General features: G+C 39.0%; 2 protein-coding genes across 10 annotated transcripts in view; one reads left to right on the top strand and one right to left on the bottom strand.

Annotated features, from left to right (window-relative positions):
• Positions 1 to 3,775: 3,775 nt before the first annotated feature.
• On the bottom strand, positions 3,776 to 18,079 carry prxl2c (peroxiredoxin like 2C). Of its 8 annotated transcripts, none has more exons than XM_061900138.1 (7): positions 17,841 to 18,079; positions 14,039 to 14,107; positions 11,988 to 12,041; positions 10,977 to 11,082; positions 10,775 to 10,909; positions 10,542 to 10,708; positions 3,776 to 4,795 (listed from the first exon to the last, which is right to left on the bottom strand). In XM_061900138.1, the coding sequence occupies exons 1-6, from the start codon at positions 18,036 to 18,038 to the stop codon at positions 10,578 to 10,580; spliced, it is 693 nt and encodes a 230-aa protein (XP_061756122.1). In that variant the 5' UTR covers positions 18,039 to 18,079; the 3' UTR covers positions 3,776 to 4,795; positions 10,542 to 10,577. The 8 variants fall into 8 exon arrangements, with proteins under 8 accessions (XP_061756122.1, XP_061756132.1, XP_061756113.1 ...); XM_061900148.1 differs by lacking the exon at positions 3,776 to 4,795 and adding an exon at positions 4,822 to 6,262; XM_061900129.1 differs by lacking the exon at positions 3,776 to 4,795 and adding an exon at positions 6,266 to 6,479.
• A 4,098-nt stretch (positions 18,080 to 22,177) lies between these two features.
• Positions 22,178 to 25,163, top strand: part of fbxl17 (F-box and leucine-rich repeat protein 17) — a 640,382-nt gene continuing 637,396 nt past the window's right edge. For both annotated transcript variants that reach the window (XM_061900192.1, XM_061900199.1), the window contains exon 1: positions 22,178 to 22,321. The gene's annotated coding sequence lies outside the window, so the exon portion shown is untranslated. The remainder of the gene's footprint in view (positions 22,322 to 25,163) is intronic.

Genomic DNA, 25,163 nt, shown 5'->3' on the forward strand with positions numbered 1-25,163 from the left:
ATGGACTAAAAATGCATGAGAATGTTTTATGTTTTGAATATTTTTAACACTTATTACAAGTGGAATTATTCATTAGTTATCATGTTAAGCAATGTCAGCTCAGATTTATCCGAGAGCCAGATGCAGTCATCAAAAGAGCCACATCTGGCTCGCGAGCCATAGGTTCCCTACCCCTGCTCTAAACCATGGGTGTCAAACTCCTGCCCGCGGGCCAAATTTGGCACGCAGTGTAATTTCATTTGGCCCTTGAGGCAATATCAAATTAACATTAGAGCTGGCCCGCCGCTCTAACACCACATTCACTGCTAATACTCATACTCGTAATCCCTCCCAATTTTACCGGGAGACTCCCGAAGTTCAGTGCCCCTCCCGATTTCCACCCAGACAATAATATTGGGGGCGGGCCGTAGAAGCACTGCTGTTGGCGTTCTCTACATGTCGCGACGTCCGCTTTTCTTCCATAAAAACAGCGTGCCGGCCCACTCACATAATATATGCTGCTCATACACACACACACAAGTGTATGGAAGCATACTTGGTCAACAGCCATACAGGTCACACTGAGGGTGGCCGTATAAACTGTTACCAATATGCGCCACACTTGGAACCCACAGCAAACAAGAATGACAAACACATTTCGTGAGAACATCCGCACCGTAACACAACATAAACACAACAGGACAAATACCCAGAACCCCTTGCATCACTAACTCTTCCGGGACGCTACAATATACACCCCTGCTACCACCAAACCGCGCCCCAACTCAAACCCGCCGCCGAAAAAAGGTCTTAAATATGTGTTTTTATTTAATTTGATAGGCCATCGATATTTTTTAATTCATATTATTTGAAACTGGATTTTGCATGTCACTATAAAGTTATATAGGTCTTGCTTGGTCAATATTCAATGCAAAACTTGTTTGGGTCCCTATTAAAGGGTTAATTTGTTCAACCTCTGCCCGCGGCTTTGTTCACTTTTAAATTTTGGCCCACTCTGTATTTGAGTTTGACACCACTGCTCTAAACCATCGGTCACCAACCTTTTTGAAACTAAGAGCTACTTCTTGGGTACTGATTGATGCGAAGGGCCATCAGTTTTACACTTTACATTTTAAGTGTTTATATGTATATATATATATATATATATATATATATATATATACATATAAACACACATATATATATATATATATATATAATTTTTTTATTTATTTTTAAGTTACATGTAAGTGTGATTGAAACAAGAATAGCTAAATATATATATATATATATATATATATATATATATATATATATATATATATATATATATAAATGGGTATTTCTGTCTGTCATTCAGTCGTACATTTTTTTTCCTTTTACGGAAGGTTTTTTGTAGAGAATAAATGATGAAAAAAAACACTTAAATGAACGGTTTAAAAGAGGAGAAAACACAAAAAATTTTTAAATTAAATGAACCAAAATATGACTTATTATATCTTTGTGAAAACATTGGACACAGTGTGTTGTCAAGCTTATGTGATGCGATGCAAGTGTAAGCCACTGTGACACTATTGTTCATTTTTTAATTTTTTGTGTAAATATTTTTAATGATAATATCAATGAGGGATTTTTAATCACTGCTATTTGGAAATTGTTACCAATATTGGTAAAATTCATTTTTGTTTCACTACTTTTAGATTGTACCGTGTCATGTTTGTGTGTCCTCAATTGCTCTGTTTATTGCTATTCTGAATGTTGCTGGGTTGGGTTTGGTTTTGGAATTGGATTGCACTGGTATGGTATTGTTGTGTATGTTTTGTTGAAATGATTAATAAATTCATTATAAACAAAATAAAATAAAAAAAACGGCCAGCAGGCGACCCATCTGGTCCTTGTGGGCTACCAGCGGGCGCCACGTTGGTGACCCCTGCTCTAAACAATCTAAAACAGACTTGCGCAAATTAAGGCCCGGGGGCCACATGCGGCCCGTTAAGCTTTTAAATCTGGGCCGCCGGACATTCACAAATATTTTTTTAGATCTTTAAAATGGAAAATGTAGCTGCCATTATGATGTGCAGTGATGTTTGCATATTACCGTAAGTCTTGAACGATACAAAGTACAAACCCCGTTTCCATATGAGTTGGGAAATTGTGTTGGATGTAAATATAAACGGAATACAATGATTTGCAAATCATTTTCAACCCATATTCAGTTGAATGCATTACAAAGACAAGATATTTGATGTTCAAACTGATAAACATTTTTTTTTTTGTGCAAATAATCATTAACTTTAGAATTTGATGCCAGCAACACATGACAAAGAAGTTGGGAAAGGTGGCAATAAATACTGATAAAGTTGAGGATTGGTCATCAAACACTTATTTGGGACGTCCCACAGGTGTGTAGGCTAATTGGGAACAGGTGGGTGCCATGATTGGGTATAAAAGTAGCTTCCATAAAATGCCAAGTAATTCACAACAAGGATGGGGCGAGGGTCACCAATTTCTAAGTAAATTGTCAAACAGTTTTAGAACAACATTTCTCAACGAGCTATTGCAAGGAATTTAGGGATTTTACCATCTACGGTCAGTAAAATCATCAAAAGGTTCAGAGAATCTGGAGAAATCACTGCACGTAAGCGATGATATTATGGACCGTTGATCCCTCAGGCGGTACTGCATCAAAAACAGACATCCGTGTGTAAAGGATATCACCACATGGGCTCAGGAACACTTCATAAAACCACTGTCAGTAACTACAGTTGGTTGCTACATCTGTAAGTGCAAGTTAAAACTTTACTATGCAAAGCAGAACCCATTCATCAACAAGATCAAGGAAAGCCGCTGGCTTCACTGGGCCCGAGCTCATCTAAGATGCACTGATGCAAAGTGGAAAGGTGTTCTGTGGTCTGATGAGTCCACATTTAAAAATTATATTTTGAAACTGTGGACGTGGTGTCCTCCAGAACAATGAGGAAAATAACCATCCAGATTGTTATAGGCGCAAAGTTATAAAGCCAGCATCTGTGATGGTATGGGGGTGTATTAGTGCCTAAGGCATGGGTAACTTACACATCTGTGAAGGCACCATTACTGCTGAATGGTCCATACAGGTTTTGGAGCAACATATGTGGTCATCCAAGCAGCGTTATCGTGGACGCCCCTGCTTATTTCAGCAAGACAATGCCAAGCCACGTGTTACAGCAGCGTGGTTTCGTAGTAAAAGAGTGCAGGTACTTTCCTGGCCCGCCTGCAGTCCAGACCTGTCTCCCATCGAAAATGTGTGGAGCATTATGAAGCGTAAAATACGACAGCGGAGACCCCGGACTGTTGAACAACTAAAGCTCTACATAAAACAAGAATGGTAAATAATTCCACTTTCAAAGCTTCAACAATTAGTTTCCTCAGTTCCCAAACATTTATTGAGTGTTGTTAAAAGAAAATGTGATGTAAGACAGTGGTGAACATGCCCTTTCCCAACTACTTTGGCACGTGTTGCAGCCATGAAATTCTAAGTTAATAATTATTTGCAAAAAAAAAAAAAAAGTTTATGGGTTTGAACATCAAATATCTTGTCTTTGTAGTACATTCAACTGAAAATGGGTTGAATAGGATTTGCAAATCATTGTATTCTGTTTATATTTACATCTAACACAATTTCCCCACTCATATGGAAACGGGGTTTGTATTTCAAGGGTTGGAATCCGCGCTTTTGCATGATATTTTAGTGACTAGTGTTGTCCTGATACCAACATTATATTGATACTTTTCTAAATATAGGAGACCAGAAAAATTTGCATTATTGGATTTATTTTAACCAAAAGTCTTAGGGTGTGGCGGACCGGTACTTTTCAGAGGCAGTATGGTACCGAATATGATTCATTAGAATCAGAATCGGAATAGTTTTTATTGCCATTGTTTGAGAACGGGTTCAGAAACTAGGAATTTTTCTTGGTGCAATCGTGCAACATAGCAGACATAAGACAGAATAGGTAATAAGATGAGCTGTAAGTGAGCTATCAGATCTTGTTCTTGTGTCTAATGGCCGAGGGGAAAAACTGTTCAGGTGGCGGAAGGTGTGGGTCTGGATGGACCGTAGTCTCCTGCCTGAGGGGAGAGAGGGAGAATAGTTTTTGTCCAGGGTGAGAAGAGTCAGCTGTGATCCGACCCACACGCCTCCTGGTCCTGAAGGAGAAGAGGTCCTGGAGGATGGGAGCTGGCAGCCAATCACCTTCTCAGCAGCACGTACGATGCGCTGCAGGCGATGCTTGTCCTGGACTGTGGCGCCGGGGAACCACACGTTGATGGAGGAGTTGAGGATGGACTCGATGATGGCTGAATAAAACTGCACCAGCATCTTCGTCGGCACCTTAAGTTTCTTCAGCTGCCGCAGAAAGTACATCCTTTGCTGGGCCTTCTTGATGAAGGAGCTGATGGTCGGCTCCCACTTGAGGTCTTGGGTGATGGTGGTGCCCAAGATAGATAGATAGATAGATAGTACTTTATTTATTCCGTCAGGATGAAGAAACGGAAGGAGTCCACAATGGAGACAGGGGTGGGAGAGTCAATCAGGGTGAGGGGGGATGGTGGGGCTGTGACTTTCCTGAAGTCCATGATCATCTCCACTGTTTTCTGGGCGCTCAGCTCCAGGTTGTTGAGGCTGCACCAGGACGCCAGGAATATACTAATACCCGTATACCATACAACCCTACTAGTTATATGGTAATCTACGTCACAGCAGGTCAGACGAGGCACCAAGCAGTGTGGGTGGGGGGGTGGGGCGTTTCCACAGAGTGTTTCCAGAACGGCCAGCCTGAAATGTGGGTGTCAGGGGCAGACGTGGAAGGAGATTTTTTACAAAAAAGTTCTAAAGCTTAGTGATATATCACATAAATCCGATTGTAGATGGGTTTTTTTTACCCTTCACGTTCATATTTCGCTGTTTGTTGCATTTAGCTTGATTGTAAAATATGTCCATAGAGAGCGGGTGTGACGTTCATATGTTCTCAATATTCAGGGTTTTATTGTTCATAGAAAAAATACAATTCCATTCTGTTTTTTAGGGCGGTCTGTCATAACATTTTTAGCATTCAATCGGCGGGACGGCGTGGCACAGTGGAAGAGTGGCCGTGCGCAACCCGAGGGTCCCTGGTTCAAATCCCACCTAGTACCAACCTCGTCACGTCCGTTGTGTCCTGAGCAAGATACTTCACCCTTGCTCCTGATGGGTGCTGGTTGGCGCCTTGCATGGCAGCTCCCTCCATCAGTGTGTGAATGTGTGTGTGAATGGGTAAATGTGGAAGTAGTGTCAAAGTGCTTTGAGTACCTTGAAGGTAGAAAAGCGCTATACAAGTACAACCCATTTATATATTTTATTTATCAATCAGACTTTATTGTGAGGTTTTTTATTACCAGCCCCCATACACATTTTGTTCTCTAAATTTGGCCCCCGAGTCAAAATAATTGCCCAGACCTGATCTAAAAGGTTTTTCAGTCCAACCAACTGTTGTAGCAAAAGCTACTGAACAATGTTTTTTATTGTATATTTGTTTTACAGAACCAATGCATCAAAACAAGCCATTATGTATTTCAAGTTATTTTATTTAATAAAAATAAGTAGTTTACAAATAATTGTAACACAATTGAATATTAGTAGGCTATTGTGTTATAAAATGTATTCTAATAGCCACACATTACAATAAAATTTAAAGGTCTTTTAGTTTAACTTTCTTAAAAATTAATATTTAACATATTTTTTTTTTTATTTTTTTTTAACAGTGCCAATGCATCAAAACAAACCGTTTATAATTTTAAGTTGTATAATTTAAGTAAGTGAATAAATAAATATGTGAAAATATTGATACTTGTACAATAAGCCTGCTCAGTGGCCTTGTGGTTAGAGTGTCCACCCCTAGTTCAAACCCCGGCCAAGTCATACCAAAGACTATAAAAATGGGACTCATTACCTCCCTGCTTGACACTCAGCATCAAAGGTGGGAATTGGGGGTTTAATCACCGAAATGATTCCTGAGCGTGGCCACTGATGCTGCTCACTGCTCCCTTCACCTCCCAGGGGTTGGAACAAGGGGATGGGTCAAATGCAGAGGGTAATTTCACCACACCTAGTGTGTGTGACAATCAGTGATACTTTAATTTTAGCTTAATAATAAACCATAATGTTATTAAAAAACATTTTTTATAGTCACATATTAAAATAAAATTGTGTATTTCTGGTCTTGTCACCTTCTTCGGGGCTGGATCAAAAAAGATGTCGGAGACGCTGTAGTGAACAAAAAGTTGCTTTATTACAAGCAAGAGTCATTTTACAGGACTGCAGTTCCTGGAGGAGGTCAAGTCAAAAAATGAGGCACTCCTAACTTGAAGAAACCAAACCATCAGCTTTTATATTCCTACCTCCTGTCTCTCTTTGTGTGTGCGTGTGTGCTAGGTTAGGAGAGCGCGTCCTGACCATAAAGGGGATGTTTGTGTGTAAGTGCCTGAAAAACAACAGTTGCCGCTCATTACTTTGATGTTGGCATTAAGCTAAACGTGTAGTCTCTTCTTACGGATAGGGCCATCACTTTTGCATACCGAGGCCCAATTTTACTGTCCATTTTTCCGTGATCTCGTCCAATCCACACACAAATGTCAATACTAAAGGGCCTTATGTTATGTGCCCAAAATTAAATACCTACAATTTAAATTGGTGGGTTGCTTTCTCCAAGATGAATATAAACATTCACCATATGCAAATCGTAATATGAGTTAATCCATTTCCTTCAGTGTCTTTCAGTCCAAATGGTCTGCCAAGACCTGCTTAAAATATAAATGATCTTTGTAATGTATATGTAATATTATTTGAATAAATCAATGTTCCAAATATTAATTGTAATAATTTATAATTTCATAATAGGCCATCCGATTGTAGCTGAGATAGGCGCCAGCGCCCCCAAAAAGGGAGTAAGCGGTAGAAAATGGATGGATGGATTATCCCTCTAGGGGTTGTGGGGGGTGCTGGAACCTATCTCAGCTGCATTTGGGCGGAAGGCGGCGTACACGCTGGACAAGTCGCCACCTCATCACAGGGCCAACACAGCTAGAAAGACAACATTCACACAATAGGGCCAATTTAGTGTTGCCAATCAACCTATCCCCAGGTGCATGTCTTTGGAAGTGGGAGGAAGCCGGCGTATCCGGACGGAACCCACGCAGTCACGGGGCAAACATGCAAACTCCACACAGAAAGATCCTGAGCCCAGGAGCTCCGTATTGTGAGGCACACGCACTAACCTCTAAGTGAAGTGAATTATATTTATATAGCGCTTTTTCTCTAGTGACTCAAAGCGCTTTACAAAGTGAAACCCAATATCTAATTTTTTTACATATATACCACTGTGGGTGGCACTGGGATGGGTAAAGTGTCTTGCCCAAGGACACAACGACAACAATATATTAACAAATATCTGTGTGATTAAAAACGAGGGTATTAATAATAACCACAAACCAAAACATCTCAATGTACACATTTATGTAAAAAGAATAGCTAACTTGTGTACAAATAAATGTATTTCACCCCCAAATCAATACGTTTTAAGTTAAGAAAGTATATTTTAAAATACTCACAATATTAACATATTGCATATTGAAAATATGCAATATGTTAATATAATAAATCCCCCTCAGCCCTCAGTAAACCAGTGTAGACCAATGAAAACAAGAAAAGATGTTGTCCAGTCCATCCATCCATTTTCTATTGCTTGTCCGTTCCAATCACATTTACTTCTGTCTTGTAGACCAGTTTGGAATATATCCCATCACAGTTCTTTAAAAGCATATACACCATATGTGAATTTCCGCCAAAACAAAAATGTGTGGATTTAACATGTTCCACATGGTAATATGCGAACACCTGACAGAAAGTAAAGAGGACACATTTTATTGTTGATGCTACATGATGCCATCTAGCAGGAGAGTCATTGTGACACCTACACAACTGTAGATCGATAGATAGTACTTTATTGATTCCTTCAGGAGGGTTCCCTCAGGAAAAAAAAAGTAAGTTAGCTATGTGTATTTGCTGCTTCTACTGCACTTAAATAAATGATGATGAAGGCATGCATCGTAACTCCGTTTCACTACACATCTGCTTAGCTAGAGGCATTAGGTAAACAATAGTTTTTAAGTTTCTGTGTGTAAAAAAGGGGAGAATGCAAAAACCTTGCGGCATGATGCAGCTGACCTGATAAACAAGTTTGAGAAGAATGTTTTTGTATTATTCATAAGATTGCTGTACTTGTCAGTTTTGTTAATACTGACTATTGTGTGTTAAGTCTTACAAAAGGTCAAATTCAATTTAACAATTAGGCCTCCTTAAGATAAATGTTGTGATGATTGACAAAATGTGAATGACGGATACTTTATTTTATTTATTTTACTTTTATTTTCTGGTTCCACCTGTTCGATTGATACGTATTGTGGTTAAGAGCTACCAACATCTTAGTTAGCGTTCAACTACCAATGATTGTCACACACACTAGTCCTCTGCATTTGACCCATCCCATTGATCACCCCTTGGGAGGTGAGGGGAGCAGTGAGCAGCAGCAGTGCCGCGCCCAGGAATATTTTTTGGTATTTTTCTCTAACAGCCAAATACAATGAAAAGGCAGCAATGTTACTACTGTATAGACAGAAAAAAGTGCTGGAACATAATGGACCAGCGTCCATTTCTGACTGCCCCCTCCTATATGCCTGCTTAGAACCGACCCTGGGTAAAAGTTAATAGTTAAAGGCCTACTGAAATGAGATTTTCTTATTTAAAGGGGGATAGCAGGTCCATTCTATGTGTCATACTTGATCATTTCGTGATATTGCCATATTTTTGCTGAAAGGATTTAGTAGAGAACACCGACGATAAAGTTTTGGTCGCTAATAAAAGAGCCTTGCCTGTACCGGAAGTAGCAGACGATGTGCGCGTGACGTCACGGGTTGTAAGCCTCCTCACATCGTTTACAATCATAGCCAGCCGCAGCTAGAGCTATTCAGACCGAGAAAGCGACAATTTCCCCATTAATTTGAGCGAGGATGAACGATTCGTGGATGAGGAAATTTAGAGTGAAGGACTAGAAAAAAGAAAAAAAAAAGTTGATTGCAGTGGGAGCGATTCAGATGTTTTTAGACACATTTAATAGGATAATTCTAGGAAATCCCTTATCTGCCTATTGTGTTGCTAGTGTTTTAGTGAGTTAAATAGTACCTGAAAGTCGGAGGGGTGTGGCCACGGGTGTGTTGACGCCAGAGTCTCTGAGGGAAGTCACGGCAGCCGCAGCAGGACAGAAGCTCCGCTGAGCTCCGGTAAGAGCCGACTTATTACTACAATTTTCTCACCGAAAACTGCCGGTTGACATGTAGTCGGGATCCATGTTCGCTTGACCGCTCTGATCCATAGTAAAGCTTCACCTCCGGGAATTTTAAACAAGGAAACACCGTGGGTTTGTGTGGCTAAAGGCTAAAAGCTTCCCACCTCCATCTTTCTACTTTGACTTCTCTATTATTAATTGAACACATTTCAAAATATTCAGCAACACAGATGTCCAGAATACTGTTTAATTATGCGATTAAAGCAGACTACTTATAGCTTGGATCGGGCTGGAAAATAATGTCCGCTACAACCCGAGACGTCAAACGCACGCGTCATCATACAAGTAATCATACCGCAACGTTTTCAACACGACACTTCGCAGGAAATTTAAAATTGCAATTTAGTAAACTAAAAAGGCCGTATTGGCATGTGTTGCAATGTTAATATTTCATCATTGATATATAAACTATCAGACTACGTGGTCGGTAGTAGTGGGTTTCAGTAGGCCTTTAAAATACCAATGATTGTCACACACACACACACACACACACACACACACACACACACACACACACACACACACACACACACACACACACACACACACACCAGGTGTGGTGAGATTAACCTCTGCGTAACATATTGTAGCGTCCCAGAAGAGTTAGTGCTGCAAGGGGTTTTGGGTATTTGTTCTGTTGTGTTTATGTTGTGTTACGGTCCGGATGTTCTCCCGAAATGTGTTTATGATTCTTGTTTGGTGTGGCACATATTTGTAACAGTGTTAAAGTTGTTTATACGGCCACTCTCAGTGTGACCTGTATGGTTGTTGACCAAGTGTGCGTTGCATTCACTTGTGTGTGTGTGTGTGTGTGTGTGTGTGTGAAAAGCCATAGATATTTTGTGATTGGGCTGGCACGCAGAGTAAGAGCCTTTAAGGTTTATTGGCGCTCTGTACTTCTCCCTATGTCCGTGTACACAGAGGCGTTTTAAAAAGTCTTAAATTTTACTTTTTTGAGACCGGTACCGATAATTTTCGATATTACATTTTAAAGCATTTATCGGCCGATAACATCGGCAGTCCGATGTTATCGGACATCCCTAATAGAAAGCATTGCTACAACAAAAAGCCAAGTTGGGATGCAGAACAGAACTTGTCAATGATAGAGACTTGTTAGGCTTTTTCTCCAACATGCTGACTTACCGAGCTTAAATAAGATGTGCAAGCGATGTCAGCTGACTACACATGGATGACTTTCGCCTTCTCACCAAAGTGTACAGTTTGTTGAACTCCTGCCAGTCGCAGGAGCCAGTTAATGGGCATGTGGTCCAGACGGTTCATGTCGAAATGGGAGAAATGCACTTGAGAGCCTGCAAAGAGTAGAAAACTCCTGAGCGTGAATGATCTGCAGAGACGGGAGGACAGGAAAATGTTACCTGGCCCTGCAATGATGGCTCCACCTTGCTGATGAAGATCACCCTGGAAGTCGAAAGCAGGACTCATCATGGCTCTCCATATGCTCTTCATCTGGCCCATGAAGACACCAGACTTCACGTGAGGACTTGGTTGGGCTGCACACACAAAACACAAGATTTGTTTATTAATGTGAGGATTTACACACGCAGTTAGTTCATTTACCTGAATTTGTAAATTTCTCTTCTCTTTTCATCCCCAACTTCTGGTAAATAATCCTCTCGGGGTCCACGTAGATGTCGTGAGGATAGCCCGTCAGCGAGCAGAAAGGCTGAAGCGGAAATAATGAGACTGGATATTACAGTATCATAATATACAGAAGACACGGAGGTTGTATTCCAAGATCATCAAAACAGAACACAAATAGTTAAAACACCAATAAAGATGCTTATTTGCAATTATGAAACAATAACTGCACAGAATCAGCGCAGTGTCGATACAAGTGGTGAGTGTGCCAAACACTCCAGGGGCGTCATTTAGTCCTCTCTAATCATCCATTTTCTACCGCTTATTCCCTTTCGGGGTCGCGGGGGGCGCTGGCGCCTATCTCAGCTACAATCGGGCGGAAGGCGGGGTACACCCTGGACAAGTCGCCACCTCATCGCAGGGCCAACACAGATAGACAGACAACATTCACACTCACATTCAGACACTAGGGCCAATTTTAGCGTTGCCAATCAACCTATTCCCAGGTGCATGTCTTTGGAAGTGGGAGGAAGCCGGAGTACCCGGAGGGAACCCACGCATTCACGGGGAGAACATGCAAACTCCACACAGAAAGATCCCGAGCCTGGATTTGAACCCAGGACTGCAGGAGCTTCGTATTGTGAGGCAGACGCACTAACCCCTCTTCCACCGTGAAGTCGTCTCTAATCGATTGATAAAATCGACAAATCAATCATTTCCAGCTCCAGTTTTGAGGTCAAATCAAAATGTTGGTACCTCTGTAACCAAACAAGACGCTGCCTTCTCACATGAACTGATTGTTACAGACATTGGGGGAATTAGATGTGTTTGGTGCAAAAGAAAAGCCTATCTTCAGAGAGAAAAAGCACAAATGGGTGTTTTCCTACAAATGAAAAACCAATAATTGTAACAAAAATGTCCAGGCGTGTTAATGCTCAAACTCAAATATGCTGTTATTCCACTGCATACGGAAATTTACCAAATACCTACCTCTATGTGATAATGAGCAGACTGACCAATCACAACAAGATCCACCTCAGCATCCTGCAGTAAGAAAACACTCAACTTGAAATTTTAATCAATTTGTTTTTATAATCAGAAAAAAAAAGACTTTTTAAAAATAATTATAGAGAAATAAAATCCATAAACCTTGGAAATAACTATGTTGTAAACAACCACTGTTTCCCACAGGACATCATGATGACTTTTTCATTCTTCTTAATACTCACTTAAAAGAAATAAAAGTATGAGTATAAAATTTGACCAACGTTTTAAAGAAAAAGCCTTTTATGTAGAACAACACACAGCAGTTAAAACCACCAACACCGTAGCTGGTGCTAATGTTGTCGTGCATCGAATGAGTCCAGGTAGAAGGTTCAACAAACTCAAGTCTTCACCTGAAGTTTTAAACTGACTTAACCTAAAATGGGAAACTCTTGAGGGTCAGGCTCCAGAACAGCTGATCCGAGTTAATTCAGTCAATCCTGAGTATGCTGACTAATTTAAGAGCACAATATAAAGACATGATCAATGGAGTGCTGATTCTACGAATTACTATAGCAACTGTCAAAAGAAAAGGCAATATTTCTTTATCAGATGGAGGTGAAAGTGTTAAGGCGTGTTTGTGAAAACTTTTTTTTAAACAAATAATAGTAATAAAGTAAAATGACATTGGACTGAAGAGACAATCACTGCCAGAGTCAATACATATGATTAAAATTAAATGTGTGTGTGTGTGTGTGTATATATTTATATATATATATATATATATATATATATATATATATATATATATATATATATATCATCAATTTTCTACTGCTTGTCCCTTTTGGTGTCGCTGGAGCCTATCTCAGCTGCATTACGGCGGAAGGCGGGGTATGTACATAAATACATACATTCATATATATATATATATATATACATTAATTTTCTACCGCTTGTCCCTTTTTGGGGTCGCTGGAAGGTGGGGTATGTACGTACATACGTACATACAGTTACACACACATATATATATATATATATATATATATATATATATATATAATGTGTTTTTCCTGAACCAGGCACTTTCTGTTAGGCCAATAAATACCATGTACTATAATCTGAAATATTTTTCTTGAAATAAAAATAATAATCTGACATGTTAGATGTAGTTGGCAGATTATTTTACTTGTAAATTATATAGCACATACATTATTTGTTATGACATACGGATAGTATTTAAAAAAAAAAAAGATAATTATGACCAAAACACATTCATACATATCTGATATGAAACTACAACAATATATTGTATTTTTGTTTTGGCATAAGTTTTTTTCCTTACCATCCATCCATTTCTACCGCATGTCCCGTTCAGGGTCGTTAGAGCCTATCTCAGCTGCATTCGGGCGGTAGGCGGAGTACACCCTGGACAAGTAGCCACCTCATCACAGGGCCAACACAGATAGACAGACAACATTCACACTCACATTCACACACTAGGGCCAATCTAGTGTTGTTGGTATAAATTTAACCAATATCCCTCTGCAAACCAGCATCCTTCATAGTGGACGTTTTTGCATTAGTTTTAATAACGCTGCGGTTCTCGGCAGCAGATTTTAGTTACATATACAATAATAAAACTACTAAATAATGTATTTTTCATTCAAATAATTCCAAATAATAATACACGTCTAAAATGAACGATTTTTAAGTTGACTAAAAACATATAGCATATCATACTAACTATGGCCTCAAAACCTTCTCCTTTACTGGTTACAAAACACAGTATGAAAGATTGCTTCAGGTTTATCAGGTGCTTGGAGACATACAAAAATTCAGGGTTTGTTCAAGAAAAGGTTCACGGTGTTGGTTACCATGACTTCGAGTTGAATTTACCTATTTTTTTGGGGAATTTCACTTGTCTCAGGCTTTACATACGTAAGATTTTTTTTTCTTAACCTGCTTTCTGGAATTCCCCGCCGAATGTGCGATCACACACAAAAATATATTGAGGATAATAATGAAAGAAGAAAGATAAGAGTGAAAGGACTCACCTCCAGCACCTCTTTGGGTATTTTGCTCAAATCATCCATGTATTCTTTACAGCTGTAGCACAAGAAATTCTGCAGGTGACGTGAAAAATGTTAAAATGCAAACACAATATTTACAAACTAGTGCTGTCAAAGTTAACACGATAACCCGTTAAAAGGGAACTGCACTTTTTTCATTTGGAATTTTACCTAACTTTCACCATCCTTATGACATACAAGAAGAAAAATTGGCTTTTTTTGCATTCTAACAAGAGATGGCCGATAATATCAGACTGCCGATATTATTGGCCGATAAGTGCTTTAAAATGTAATATCGGAAATTATCGGTATCGGTTTCAAAAAGTAAAATTGCTGACTTTTTAAAACGCCGCTGTACGGAGTGGTACACTGATGAAGAGAGAAGTACAGAGCGCCAATAAACCTTAGAGGCACTGCCTTTGCGTGCCGGCCCAGTCACATAATATCTACGACTTTTCGCACACACAATTGAATGCATGGCATACTTGGTCAACAGCCATACAGGTCACAGGGGGTAGCCGTATAAACAACTTTAACATTGTTACAAATAGGCGCCACACTGTAAACCTTCACCAAACGAGAATGACAAACACATTTCGGGAGAACATCCGCACCGTAACACAACATAACACAACAGGAACAAATACACAGAACCCCTTGCACCACTAACTCTTCCGGGACGCTACAATATACCCCCCCCCCCACTACCCCTTACCTCATAATTCTTGTTCTGTGTACTTTGCGAACAATTGTAGTTAGAACCGCCTTTTAAACTGAATCATATTGGTGCTTTGTTTGATTTCTTTGGTTAATCCGTTCCATAATTTAATTCCACATACTGATATGCTAAAGGTTTTAAGTGTTGTACGAGCATGCAAATGTTTTAAATTAGATTTTCCCCTGAGGTTATATTTCTCCTCTTTTGTTGAGAAGAATTGTTGTATATTCTTGGGTAGCAGGTTACAGTTTGCTTCGTACATCATTTTAGCTGTTTGCAAATGCATCAAATTGTTGAATTTCAATAATTGTGATTTTAGGGTTTGTATGTTCTCTATATCCAACATTATGTATTATTCTGACCGATTTTTTTGTAACACGGTTAGTGAATGAAGCGCACATTTGTAGTGGTTTCCCCATATTTCTACACAATAACTCAGATATGGCAACAAAAGTGAGCAGTAAAGAATATGAAGTGATTTTTGATCCAGAACATGTTTTGTTTAATTCATCATTGATGTGTGATTTGTCCAAAAATAGTTGTTGTCGTCTCTTGCAGAGTCTGCCATGATTGGAACACGCACAGGCGTTTGTGTCGGGAAAAAGGAACACACATTTACTGTTAGTCCGAAGTGCGTTGCTATGGAAACAAATATAAATGCGCGGAGGAAAAAAGTTTTGGCAATGCTTAAAATGGCAGAAATACAGTAAATATTGTACATATTACATATTGTTATGAACGTCTGCTAATGCATACCCGGTTGATTGATTGAAAGTTTTATTAGTAGAATGCACAGTACTAGGGCTGCGAATCTTTAGGTGTTCCACAATTCGATTCAATATCGATTCTTGGGGTCACGATTCGATGATATATCGATTTTTTTCGATTCGATTCTCGATTCAAAAACGATATTTTTCCGATTCAAAAGGATTCTGTATTCATTCAATACATAGGATTTCAGCAGGATCTACCCCCGTCTGCTGATATGCAAGCAGAGTAGTACATTTTTTTTAAAAGCTTTTATAATTGTAAAGGACAATGTTTTATCAACTGATTGCAATAATTTAAATTTGTTTTAACTATTAAACGAACCAAAAATATGACTTCTTTTATCTTTGTGAAAATATTGGACACAGTGTGTTGCCAAGCTTATGAGATGCGATGCAAGTGTAAGCCACAATATTGTTCTTTTTTTTTTTTTTTTATAAATGTCTAATGATAATGTCAATGAGGGATTTTTAATCACTGCTATGCTGAAATGATAACTATAATTGATACTGTTGTTGCTAATCATTTTTGTTTCACTACTTTTGGTTTGTTCTGTGTCGTGTTTGTCTCCTCTCAATTGCTCTGTTTATTGCAGTTCTGAGTGTTGCTGGGTCAGGTTTGGTTTTGGAATTGGATTGCATAGTTATGGTATTGCTGTGTAGTGGTTTGTTGGATTGATAGAAAAAGAAAAAAGAAAAATAAATAAATAGATTTTTTTTAAATGAGAATCGATTCTGAATCGCACAACGGATTCGTTTCGTATTCAAATCGATTTTCCCCCACACCCCTACACAGTACAGTATATATTCCGTAGAATTGACCACCAAACGGTAACACCCGAATAAGTTTTTCAACTTGTTAAATCGGGGTCCACGTTAATCAATTCATGATGGAGGGTTTTGAAGTTGTTTTAGAGAGATTTGAAGGCTACAACGGTGACTCCCATTTGTCGCATTTTGCAAGCGTTTTTTAAATAATCTTTAGAATCCTAAAAAAACGTAACAAACAGGTGTGCTCATGTCTCATAATGATTGTGAACGATAGGCAAACAATTTGAAGACTCTTTTATCTTATTAATGATGAACAATTATATTTATCGGCGATTATAAAAATTTATTTTAATTTAAGCATGAGACTTTAAATTGTTTTTTACTTTTTTTTAAAACAGTTTTTAACTTTTTTAACTGCTATTTATGTAAAAAATTGTTCTAAGGGTAATTTGTATCTGCTTTTTCAATGTGTATTTTACATCTGTTTTAAGTGTTATTTTTTAGTCTGTCCTTTGCCTCTATTTTCTTTGTGGTGCAGCTGAGATAGGCTACAGCAACCTTTTTCTGGAAAATCCCTTATTTGCTTATTGTGTTACTAGTGTTTTAGTGAGATTATATGGTCGTACCTGTAAAACCTGAATGTCGGCCCCACACCTTTCTTCAGCACCAGTCGACGGGTGGTGGCGATGCCCATCACTGCCCTTCGCAAGGAACCCTCTTCGAAACACGATCTTTCGAAATGATCGCTGCATAATACACTGTACTTTGTGTGTGTGGTCCAATCCAACCGTGTTCGCTTGACATCTCTGTTCCATAGTAAAGCCTGACTGTCATCTTTCGGGAATGTAAACAATGAAACACTGGCTGTGTTTGTCTTGCTAAAGCCTGCCGCAATACACCGCTTCCCACCTACAGCTTTCTTCTATGATGTCTCCATTGTCCAATGAACAAATTGCAATAGATTCAGCAACACAAAAGTCCAGAATACTGTGGAATTTCACGACGAAAACAGACGAGCTAATAGCTGGGAACGATGTTGGAACAAAATGTCCTCGACATTCCGTGGCGTCAGGCGCACGCGTCATCATACCGAGACGTTTCAGCCTGATATTTCGGCGCAAAATTTAAAATTGCAATTTAGTAAACTAACCCGGCCATATTGGCATGTGTTGCAATGTTAATATTTCATCATTGATATATAAACTATCAGACTGCGTGGTCGGTATTAGTGGGTTTCAGTAGGCCTTTAAAAGGGCTTTATAAATAAAGTTGGTATGGTATGTTATGGTAATTTTGAGGTAACTATGAACACAAAACGATTAATCACGATATAATATTTTAATCGTTTGACAGCTCTAGTGCAAATATCTTCCCATTGCACATGTAGTAATAATGGCCTGCCTTTTTTTGTTTTCTACTATGATTATGATCTCTTCAATCTTCCACGGGAAGCTGGGACTATTTACAGAAAGCCGTGCAACTCCAACTCATGACTAATCGACATGTCAAAAATGCAGAAGTGAATCCCTACCCGCACAAATATTAATATGGATGTCCTGTCTTGATATAAACTCTTGAATGGGAGGGACATTCCGCGCGGGTCGTAAATTAAACAATCTTCCACATCTTTTAGGTTCACGTCGGCTGGAGGCGCTCCTCTTTCATAAAGTTCCTTCTCAATTTGTCGAGTTATTGGCAACTTTGGCTCGTCTGCCATTTTCTTCGACATATTTTTCAAAGCTTCAGCTGGAGACTACAAAGCGGCGCCCACTTCCGGTTAATGGTCTCCACAGGCCGGGCGGTTTTTATAAATAAAGTTATTATTCCCCCCAAAATGCTCTTTTTTCCCTGTTGAATTTTGCATACATTAAATAAAACGTACAGGAATTGCTGTACAAATGTTGATAAAAAAAACTGATGAACTCAAAAGCATGACTTTAAAAAGCATGCTAAATCACGTAAGACACAATTTATTTTACTTTATTTTTTATTTGCATAAACCTTTATTTATAATGATTGATTAATTCAAACTTGTATTAGTAGATTGCACAGTACAGTACATATTCCATACAATTGACCACTAAATGGTAACACCCGAATAAGTTTTTCAACTTGTTTAAGTCGGGGTCCACGTTAATCAATTCATGGTAAGTATAAATAAATAAAATGCAACATAAAGAAATAATACTAATCAAAATAAGTACAGGAACAGAACAAAAACAGTACAAAACAGTGCCACTAAAATAGAATGCAATATAAATATATATGTATAAAAAAATAAAAATATATATATATATGTATGTATATATATATATATATATTCAAATGTTCATATAGTATAAATCCAAATAGCACATCTTTAAAACAAAACACACATTTGTCATGACTATTGTCCAAGGGTTGCCAGTCGGTTTGTATAAATAAAGTTATCATACCAAAAAAAACAAAAAACACTACTCTTTTTTTCGCCACATTTTGCATACGGTACATTAAATAAAACGTACAGGAATTGCGGTACGGATGTTAATGAAAAATAAAAAAAAACTCAAAAGCATGACTTTAAAAAGCATGCTGAATCATGCAAGATGCAATTTTTTCAAATTATTTTTATTGTTTTTTTAATATTTTTATTTATAATACACAACATTTACATACAATCAAGAAATAATAATAATGAGAACAAGTACAGAAACAGTACAAAACAGTGCCAGGGTTCGTAAACTCAAGAAAGTAACCTAAATAGAATGCTATATATATATATATATATATATATATATATATATATATCCATTTTTTACCGCTTGTCCTTAGTATAATGAGGTTGCAAAGGAATTTTTTTTTTTTCATACAATGTAAATTCAAATAGCACATATTTAAAACACAGAACACAATTGTCATGAATATTTGTCCAAGGATTGATTGTCTCCAATAGTATGTCAGTTTTTATAAATAAAGTTATCATACAAAAGAAACAAAAAAAACCCTACTCTTTTTTCGACACATTTTGCATACAATAAAAAAAAACGTACAGGAATTGCAGTACAAATATTAATAACAAAACTAAACAAACTTAAAGCAGGGTTCACCAACGCGGTGCCCGCGGGCACCAGATAGCCCGTAAGGACCAGATGAGTATCCCGCTGGCCTGTTCTAAAAATAGCTCAAATAGCAGCACTTACCAGTGAGCTGCCTCTATTTTTTAAATTGTATTTGGTAAATGGTAAATGGGTTGTACTTGTATATTTATTTACTAGCAAGCTGGTCTCGCTTTTCTTGACAATTTTATTCTGAGAGAAACAAAATTCAAATAGAATTTGAAAATCCAAGAAAATATTTTAAAGACTTGGTCTTCACTTGTTTGAATAAATGCATTTATTTTTTTACTTTGCTTCTTATAACTTTCAGAAAGACAACTTTAGAGAAAAAATACAACTATGAAAATAATTTTAGGATTTTTAAACAGATAGACTGCGATGGGGTGGCGACTTGTCCAGGGTGTACACCGCCTTCCGCCTGATTGTAGCTGAGATAGGCACCAGCGTCCCCCGCGACCCCAAAGGGAATAATCGGTAGAAAAATGGATGGATAGATGGATAAACACATTGACCTTTTTACCTTTTAAATTCCTTCCTCTTCTTTCCTGACCATTTAAATCAATGTTCAAGTATGTTTTTTTTATTGTAAAGAATAATAAATACATTTTAATTTAATTCTTCATTTTAGCTTCTTTTTTTTCGACGAGGAATATTTGTGAAATATTTATTCAAACTTATTATGACTAAAATAAAAAAAAAATATCCGAGCAAATCTAGAAAATCAGTAGAATCAAATTTAAATCTTATTTCAAAGTCTTTTGAATTTCTTTTAAAATTTTTGTTCCGGAAGATCTAGAAAAAATGATTTGTTTTTGTTAGAAATATAGCTTAGTCTAATTTGTTACATATTTTAACAAAGTGCAGATTGGATTTTAACCTATTTAAAACATGTCATCAAAATTCTACAGTTAATCTTAATCAGGAAAAATTACTAATGATGTTCCATAAATATATTTTTTAAATTTTTTCAAAAACATTCAAATTAGCTAGTCTTTGTCTTAATTTTTTTTGGTTCAATTTGGAATTTTAAAGAGTCGAATTTGAAGATAAACTGTGTTTCAAAATTGTATTTTCATTTTTTTCGTGTTATCTCCTCTTTTAAACCGTTCAATTAAGTGTTTTTTTCATCGTTTATTCTCTACAAGAAACGATCCGTGAAAGGAAAAAAAATGTACGACGGAATGACGGACAGAAATATCAATTTTTTTATATAACGGTATATAGATTTATTTATTAAAGGTAAATCGAGCAAATTGGCTACTTCTGGCAATTTATTTAAGTGTGTATCAAACTGGTAGCCCTTTGCATTAATAAGTACCCAAGAAGTAGCTCTTGGTTTCAAAAAGGTTGGTGACGCCTCCTCTAAAGAATTACTTTAAAGGCCTACTGAAACCCACTACTACCCACCACGCAGTCTAATAGTTTATATATCAATGATGAAATATTAACATTGCAACACATGCCAATACGGCCTTTTTAGTTTACTAAATTGCAATTTTAAATTTCCCGGGAGTTTTTTCTTGACAACGTCGCGTAATGATGACGTGTACGCTTGACGTCACGGGCTGTTATGAATATGAGCACTGCACACACACACAGCTAAAAGTTGTCTGCTTTAACGGCATAATTACAAAGTATTTTGCTGAATCTTTTGCAATTTGTTCAATTATTATTGCAGGAGTCAAAGTAGAAAGATAGAGTTGCGAAGCTTTAGCCTTTAGCCACACAAACACACGGTGATTCCTTGTTTAAAATTCACGGAGGTGAAACTTTACTATGGATCAGAGCGGACATGGATCCCAACCGAATGTCAACCAGCAGGTTTCGGTGAGAAAATTGTGGATAAAAAGTCTCTTCTTACCGGAGAAAGGCTGAGCTTGTGCCGCCCATACAGCTGCCGTCGACTTAACTGAGAAACTGCGCGTCAACACCCGGCCGTGGACGTACACTTCCAACTATCAGGTACTGTTAAACTCACTAAAACACTAGCAACACAATAGAAAGATAAGGGATTTCCCAGAATTATCCTAAAAATGTCTCTAAAAACATATGAATCAGTCTCAATGAAATCGCGTTTTTTTTTAACTTGTTTTTTTATTTTTTATTTTTTCTAGTCCGTCGCTATCAATATCCTCAAACACAAATCTTTCATCTTCGCTCAAATTAATGGGCAAATTGTCGTTTTCTCGGTCCGAATAGCACTTTTTGTTGGAGGCTCCCATTAAAAACAATGTGAATATGTGAGGAGCCATCAACGAGTGACGTCATCGTCTGTGACTTCCAGTAGAGGCAGGGGTTTTCTCTTAGCACCGAAAGTTGCAGAATTTATCGTGGATGTTCTTCACTAAATCCTTTCAGCAAAAATATGGCAATATCGCGAAATGTATGACACATAGAATGGACCTGCTATCCCTGTTTGAATAAGAAAATGTCATTTCAGTAGGCCTTTAAATGTGCTATATAAATAAAGTGGATTGGATTGGATTGAAATGTATAAAAATAGGTGCAGCTCACTGGTAAGTGCTGCTATTTTTAGAACAGGCCAACGGTCGTCTCATCTGGTCCTTACGGGCTACCTGTTACCCGCCGGCACCGCGTTGGTGACCCCTGCTGTAAGGAATGACTTTAAAAAGCGTGCAAGACGCAAATCCGCGTGTGATTTATACAGCAGTGGACGAACCACCCTCGTCGGCTTCCGTCGCTATGCCCCGCCCCTTAACGCGGAAGTGTTTTCAAGTGTAGCCCAGCCGGAGCTGCCACTGTTTGGGTCACCGCGTCGCCGCTCGCCCGAGCAGCTCCTCCGCCTCCTCTCCTCTCCTCTCTGCCCTCCGTGGCCTGCCAGCGTTCACCCGAAGCAGGCGGAAGACGGACTATTATGTGAGGTCCGTGCAAAGTTGTGGGAGCACCAAGCCAACCGGTGAGAGAGCGCTACAGCTAGTTTAGCATCCGCAGATGGAGCAAGGCTAGCCTGGCCAAAGCAGCTCGAGTGGCTCCTCTTTACTGAGCATTAAAGCCTGCAGTCATGCCGTCGACAGTGTTCATACAATGCTAGAATTGTCACAATAATATTGCTTTGTTTTGGTGGACGCGCATCGACCAAACCACCTGTTCTCTGTTTACATCTTTTTTGTTGTCATTCAATCGCGACCATGTGGCTATTTCGGTCTTTAAATAGTGTTGCTGATTAATCTAAGCAATCAATGTTTATTTATATAGCCCTAAATCACTAGTGTTTCAAAGGGCTGGACAAGCCACAATCACATCCTCTGTTCAGATCCCACAACAGGGCAAGGAAAAACTCAATCTAATCCGTACAATTGACCACTAAATGGTAACACCCGAATAAGTTTTTCAACTTGTTTTAGTGAGGGTTGGACTCCGCCAAGGCTGCCATTTGTCACCGATTCTGTTCATAACTTTTATGGACAGAATTTCTAGGCGCAGTCAAGGCGTTGAGAGGTTCCGGTTTGGTGGCTGTGGGATTAGGTCTCTGCTTTTTGCAGATGATGTGGTCCTGATGGTTTCATCTGGCCGGGATCTTCAGCTCTCACTGGATCGGTTCGCAGCCGAGTGTGAAGCGACCGGAATGAGAATCAGCACCTCCAAGTCCGAGTCCATGGTTCTCTCCCGGAAAATGGTGGAGTGCCATCTCCGGGTTGGGGAAGAGACCCTGCCCCAAGTGGAGGTGTTCAAGTACCTAGGAGTCTTGTTCACGAGTGGGGGAGGAGTGGATCGTGAGATCGACAGGCGGATCAGTGCGGCGTCTTCAGTAATGTGGACGCTGTATCGGTCCGTTGTGGTGAAGAAGGAGCTGAGCCGGAAGGCAAAGCTCTCAATTTACCGGTCGATCTATGTTCCCATCCTCACCTCTAATCATGAGCTTTGGGTCATAACCGAAAGGATAAGATCACGGGTACAAGCGGCCAAAATGAGTTTCCTCCGTCGGGTGGCGAGGCTCTCCTTTAGAGATAGCGTGAGAAGCTCTGTCATCCGAGAGGAACTCAAAGTAAAGCCGCTACTCCTCCACATCGAGAGGAGCCTGATGATGTGGTTCGGGCATCTGGTCAGGATGCCAGCCACCCGAACGCCTCCCTAGGGAGGTGTTTAGGGCACGTCGAACCGGTAGGAGGCCACGGGGAAGACCCAGGACACGTTGGGAAGACTATGTCTCCCGGCTGGCCTGGGAACGCCTCGGGATCCCCCAGGAAGAGCTAGACGAAGTGGCTGGGGAGAGGGAAGTCTGGGCTTCCCTGCTTAGGCTGCTGCTCCCGCGACCCGACCTCGGATAAGCGGAAGAAGATGGATGGATGGATGGATGAACTTGTTTTAGTCGGAGTCCACGTTAATCAATTCATGGCGTTGCGCCGCCGGCGGACAGAGGGAGGTGGGGGTCGTAAACGGTGGCATTGTTGTGTGTGGACTAGGGCTGGGCGATATTGTCTTTTATTAATATCGCGATATTTTTAGGCCATATCGCGATACACGATATACCGTATTTCCTTGAATTGCCGCTGGGGCGTTAATTAATTTAAAGCCTCTTCTCTCTCCTGCGCTTACCAAAGGCATGCGGCAAAAGTAAGCATGTGCTAATTATTTTAAAACCTCTTCTCACTCCGGCACTTACCAAAGGCATGCAGTAAAGATTTGAGTGTGATGTAAGCTTTGACCTTAAGTCAAGTCAAGTCAGCTTTATTTGCCAATTTCTTTACATGTAAAGACATACAAAGGAATCAAAATTTTGTTTCGCACTCTCCCAAGCGTAGAAAAAAAGAAGACACAAACAGTAAAGTGCAACATAAATATGTCTACTAACTAAAATGACAATAATATATAGTTCCTGTTATTTTTAGATAGGATATGGCTTAAATCCTACTGAATAGCTCTTAATCTTCTTACCTTTATGCGATTTCAAATTACCGGTATTGAAATCAGCTTCCTCCGTTTTGAAAATGATGACAGGAGAAGTGTCACTTGTGACGTCACAAGTTTGACCAGGCCGTAATACTAAGCATGCGCTAATTATTTTAAAACCTCTTCTCACTCCGGCACTTAGCAAAGGTGTGCAGTAAAAATTTGAGTGTAATGTAAGCTTGGACCTTAAATCCTACTAAATAGCTCTTAATCTTCTTCCCTTTGTGCGATTTCAAATTACCGGTATTGAAATCAGCCTCCTCCATTTTGAAAATGATGACAGGAGAAGTGTCACTTGTGACGTCACAAGTTTGACTAGGCGGTAATACTAAGCATGCGCTAATTATTTTGCGAAGCGAGTTCGACCCGGCAGTAATTGAAGGCAGGCGCATACTATATGCCCTGCGGCAATTCAAGGAAATACGGTATATAACGATATTTTGCCTTGGTCTTGAATGAACACTTGATGCATATAATCACAGCAGTATGATGATTCTATGTGTCTACATTAAAACATTGTTCTTCATACTGCATTAATATATGCTACTTTTAAACTTTCATGCAAAGAGGGATATCACAACTAAGTCAATTGACCAAAACTGTATTTATTAAATGCTCTTCATTCTCTCACGGGTGAATTTTTAAATGAAAGAACAAATTATTAGCGTTGCTACCTTTTTGTAGTAACACTTCTGCTGCATACTTTGCATACTGCTGTTGTCTGCTGAATATCTTCCCACTTGAAGTCAAACCACTGCCAGAATCCCCTGCTCTTTATTTAGGGCATTTATTGTGTTTCCTCCATTTGTGATCAGTTTCGCACCTTCTCTCTCTTGTATTGTCACAAG

This window comes from Nerophis ophidion, linkage group LG01 (genome assembly GCF_033978795.1).
Source record: "Nerophis ophidion isolate RoL-2023_Sa linkage group LG01, RoL_Noph_v1.0, whole genome shotgun sequence".
Taxonomy (NCBI): Eukaryota; Metazoa; Chordata; class Actinopteri; order Syngnathiformes; family Syngnathidae; genus Nerophis; species Nerophis ophidion.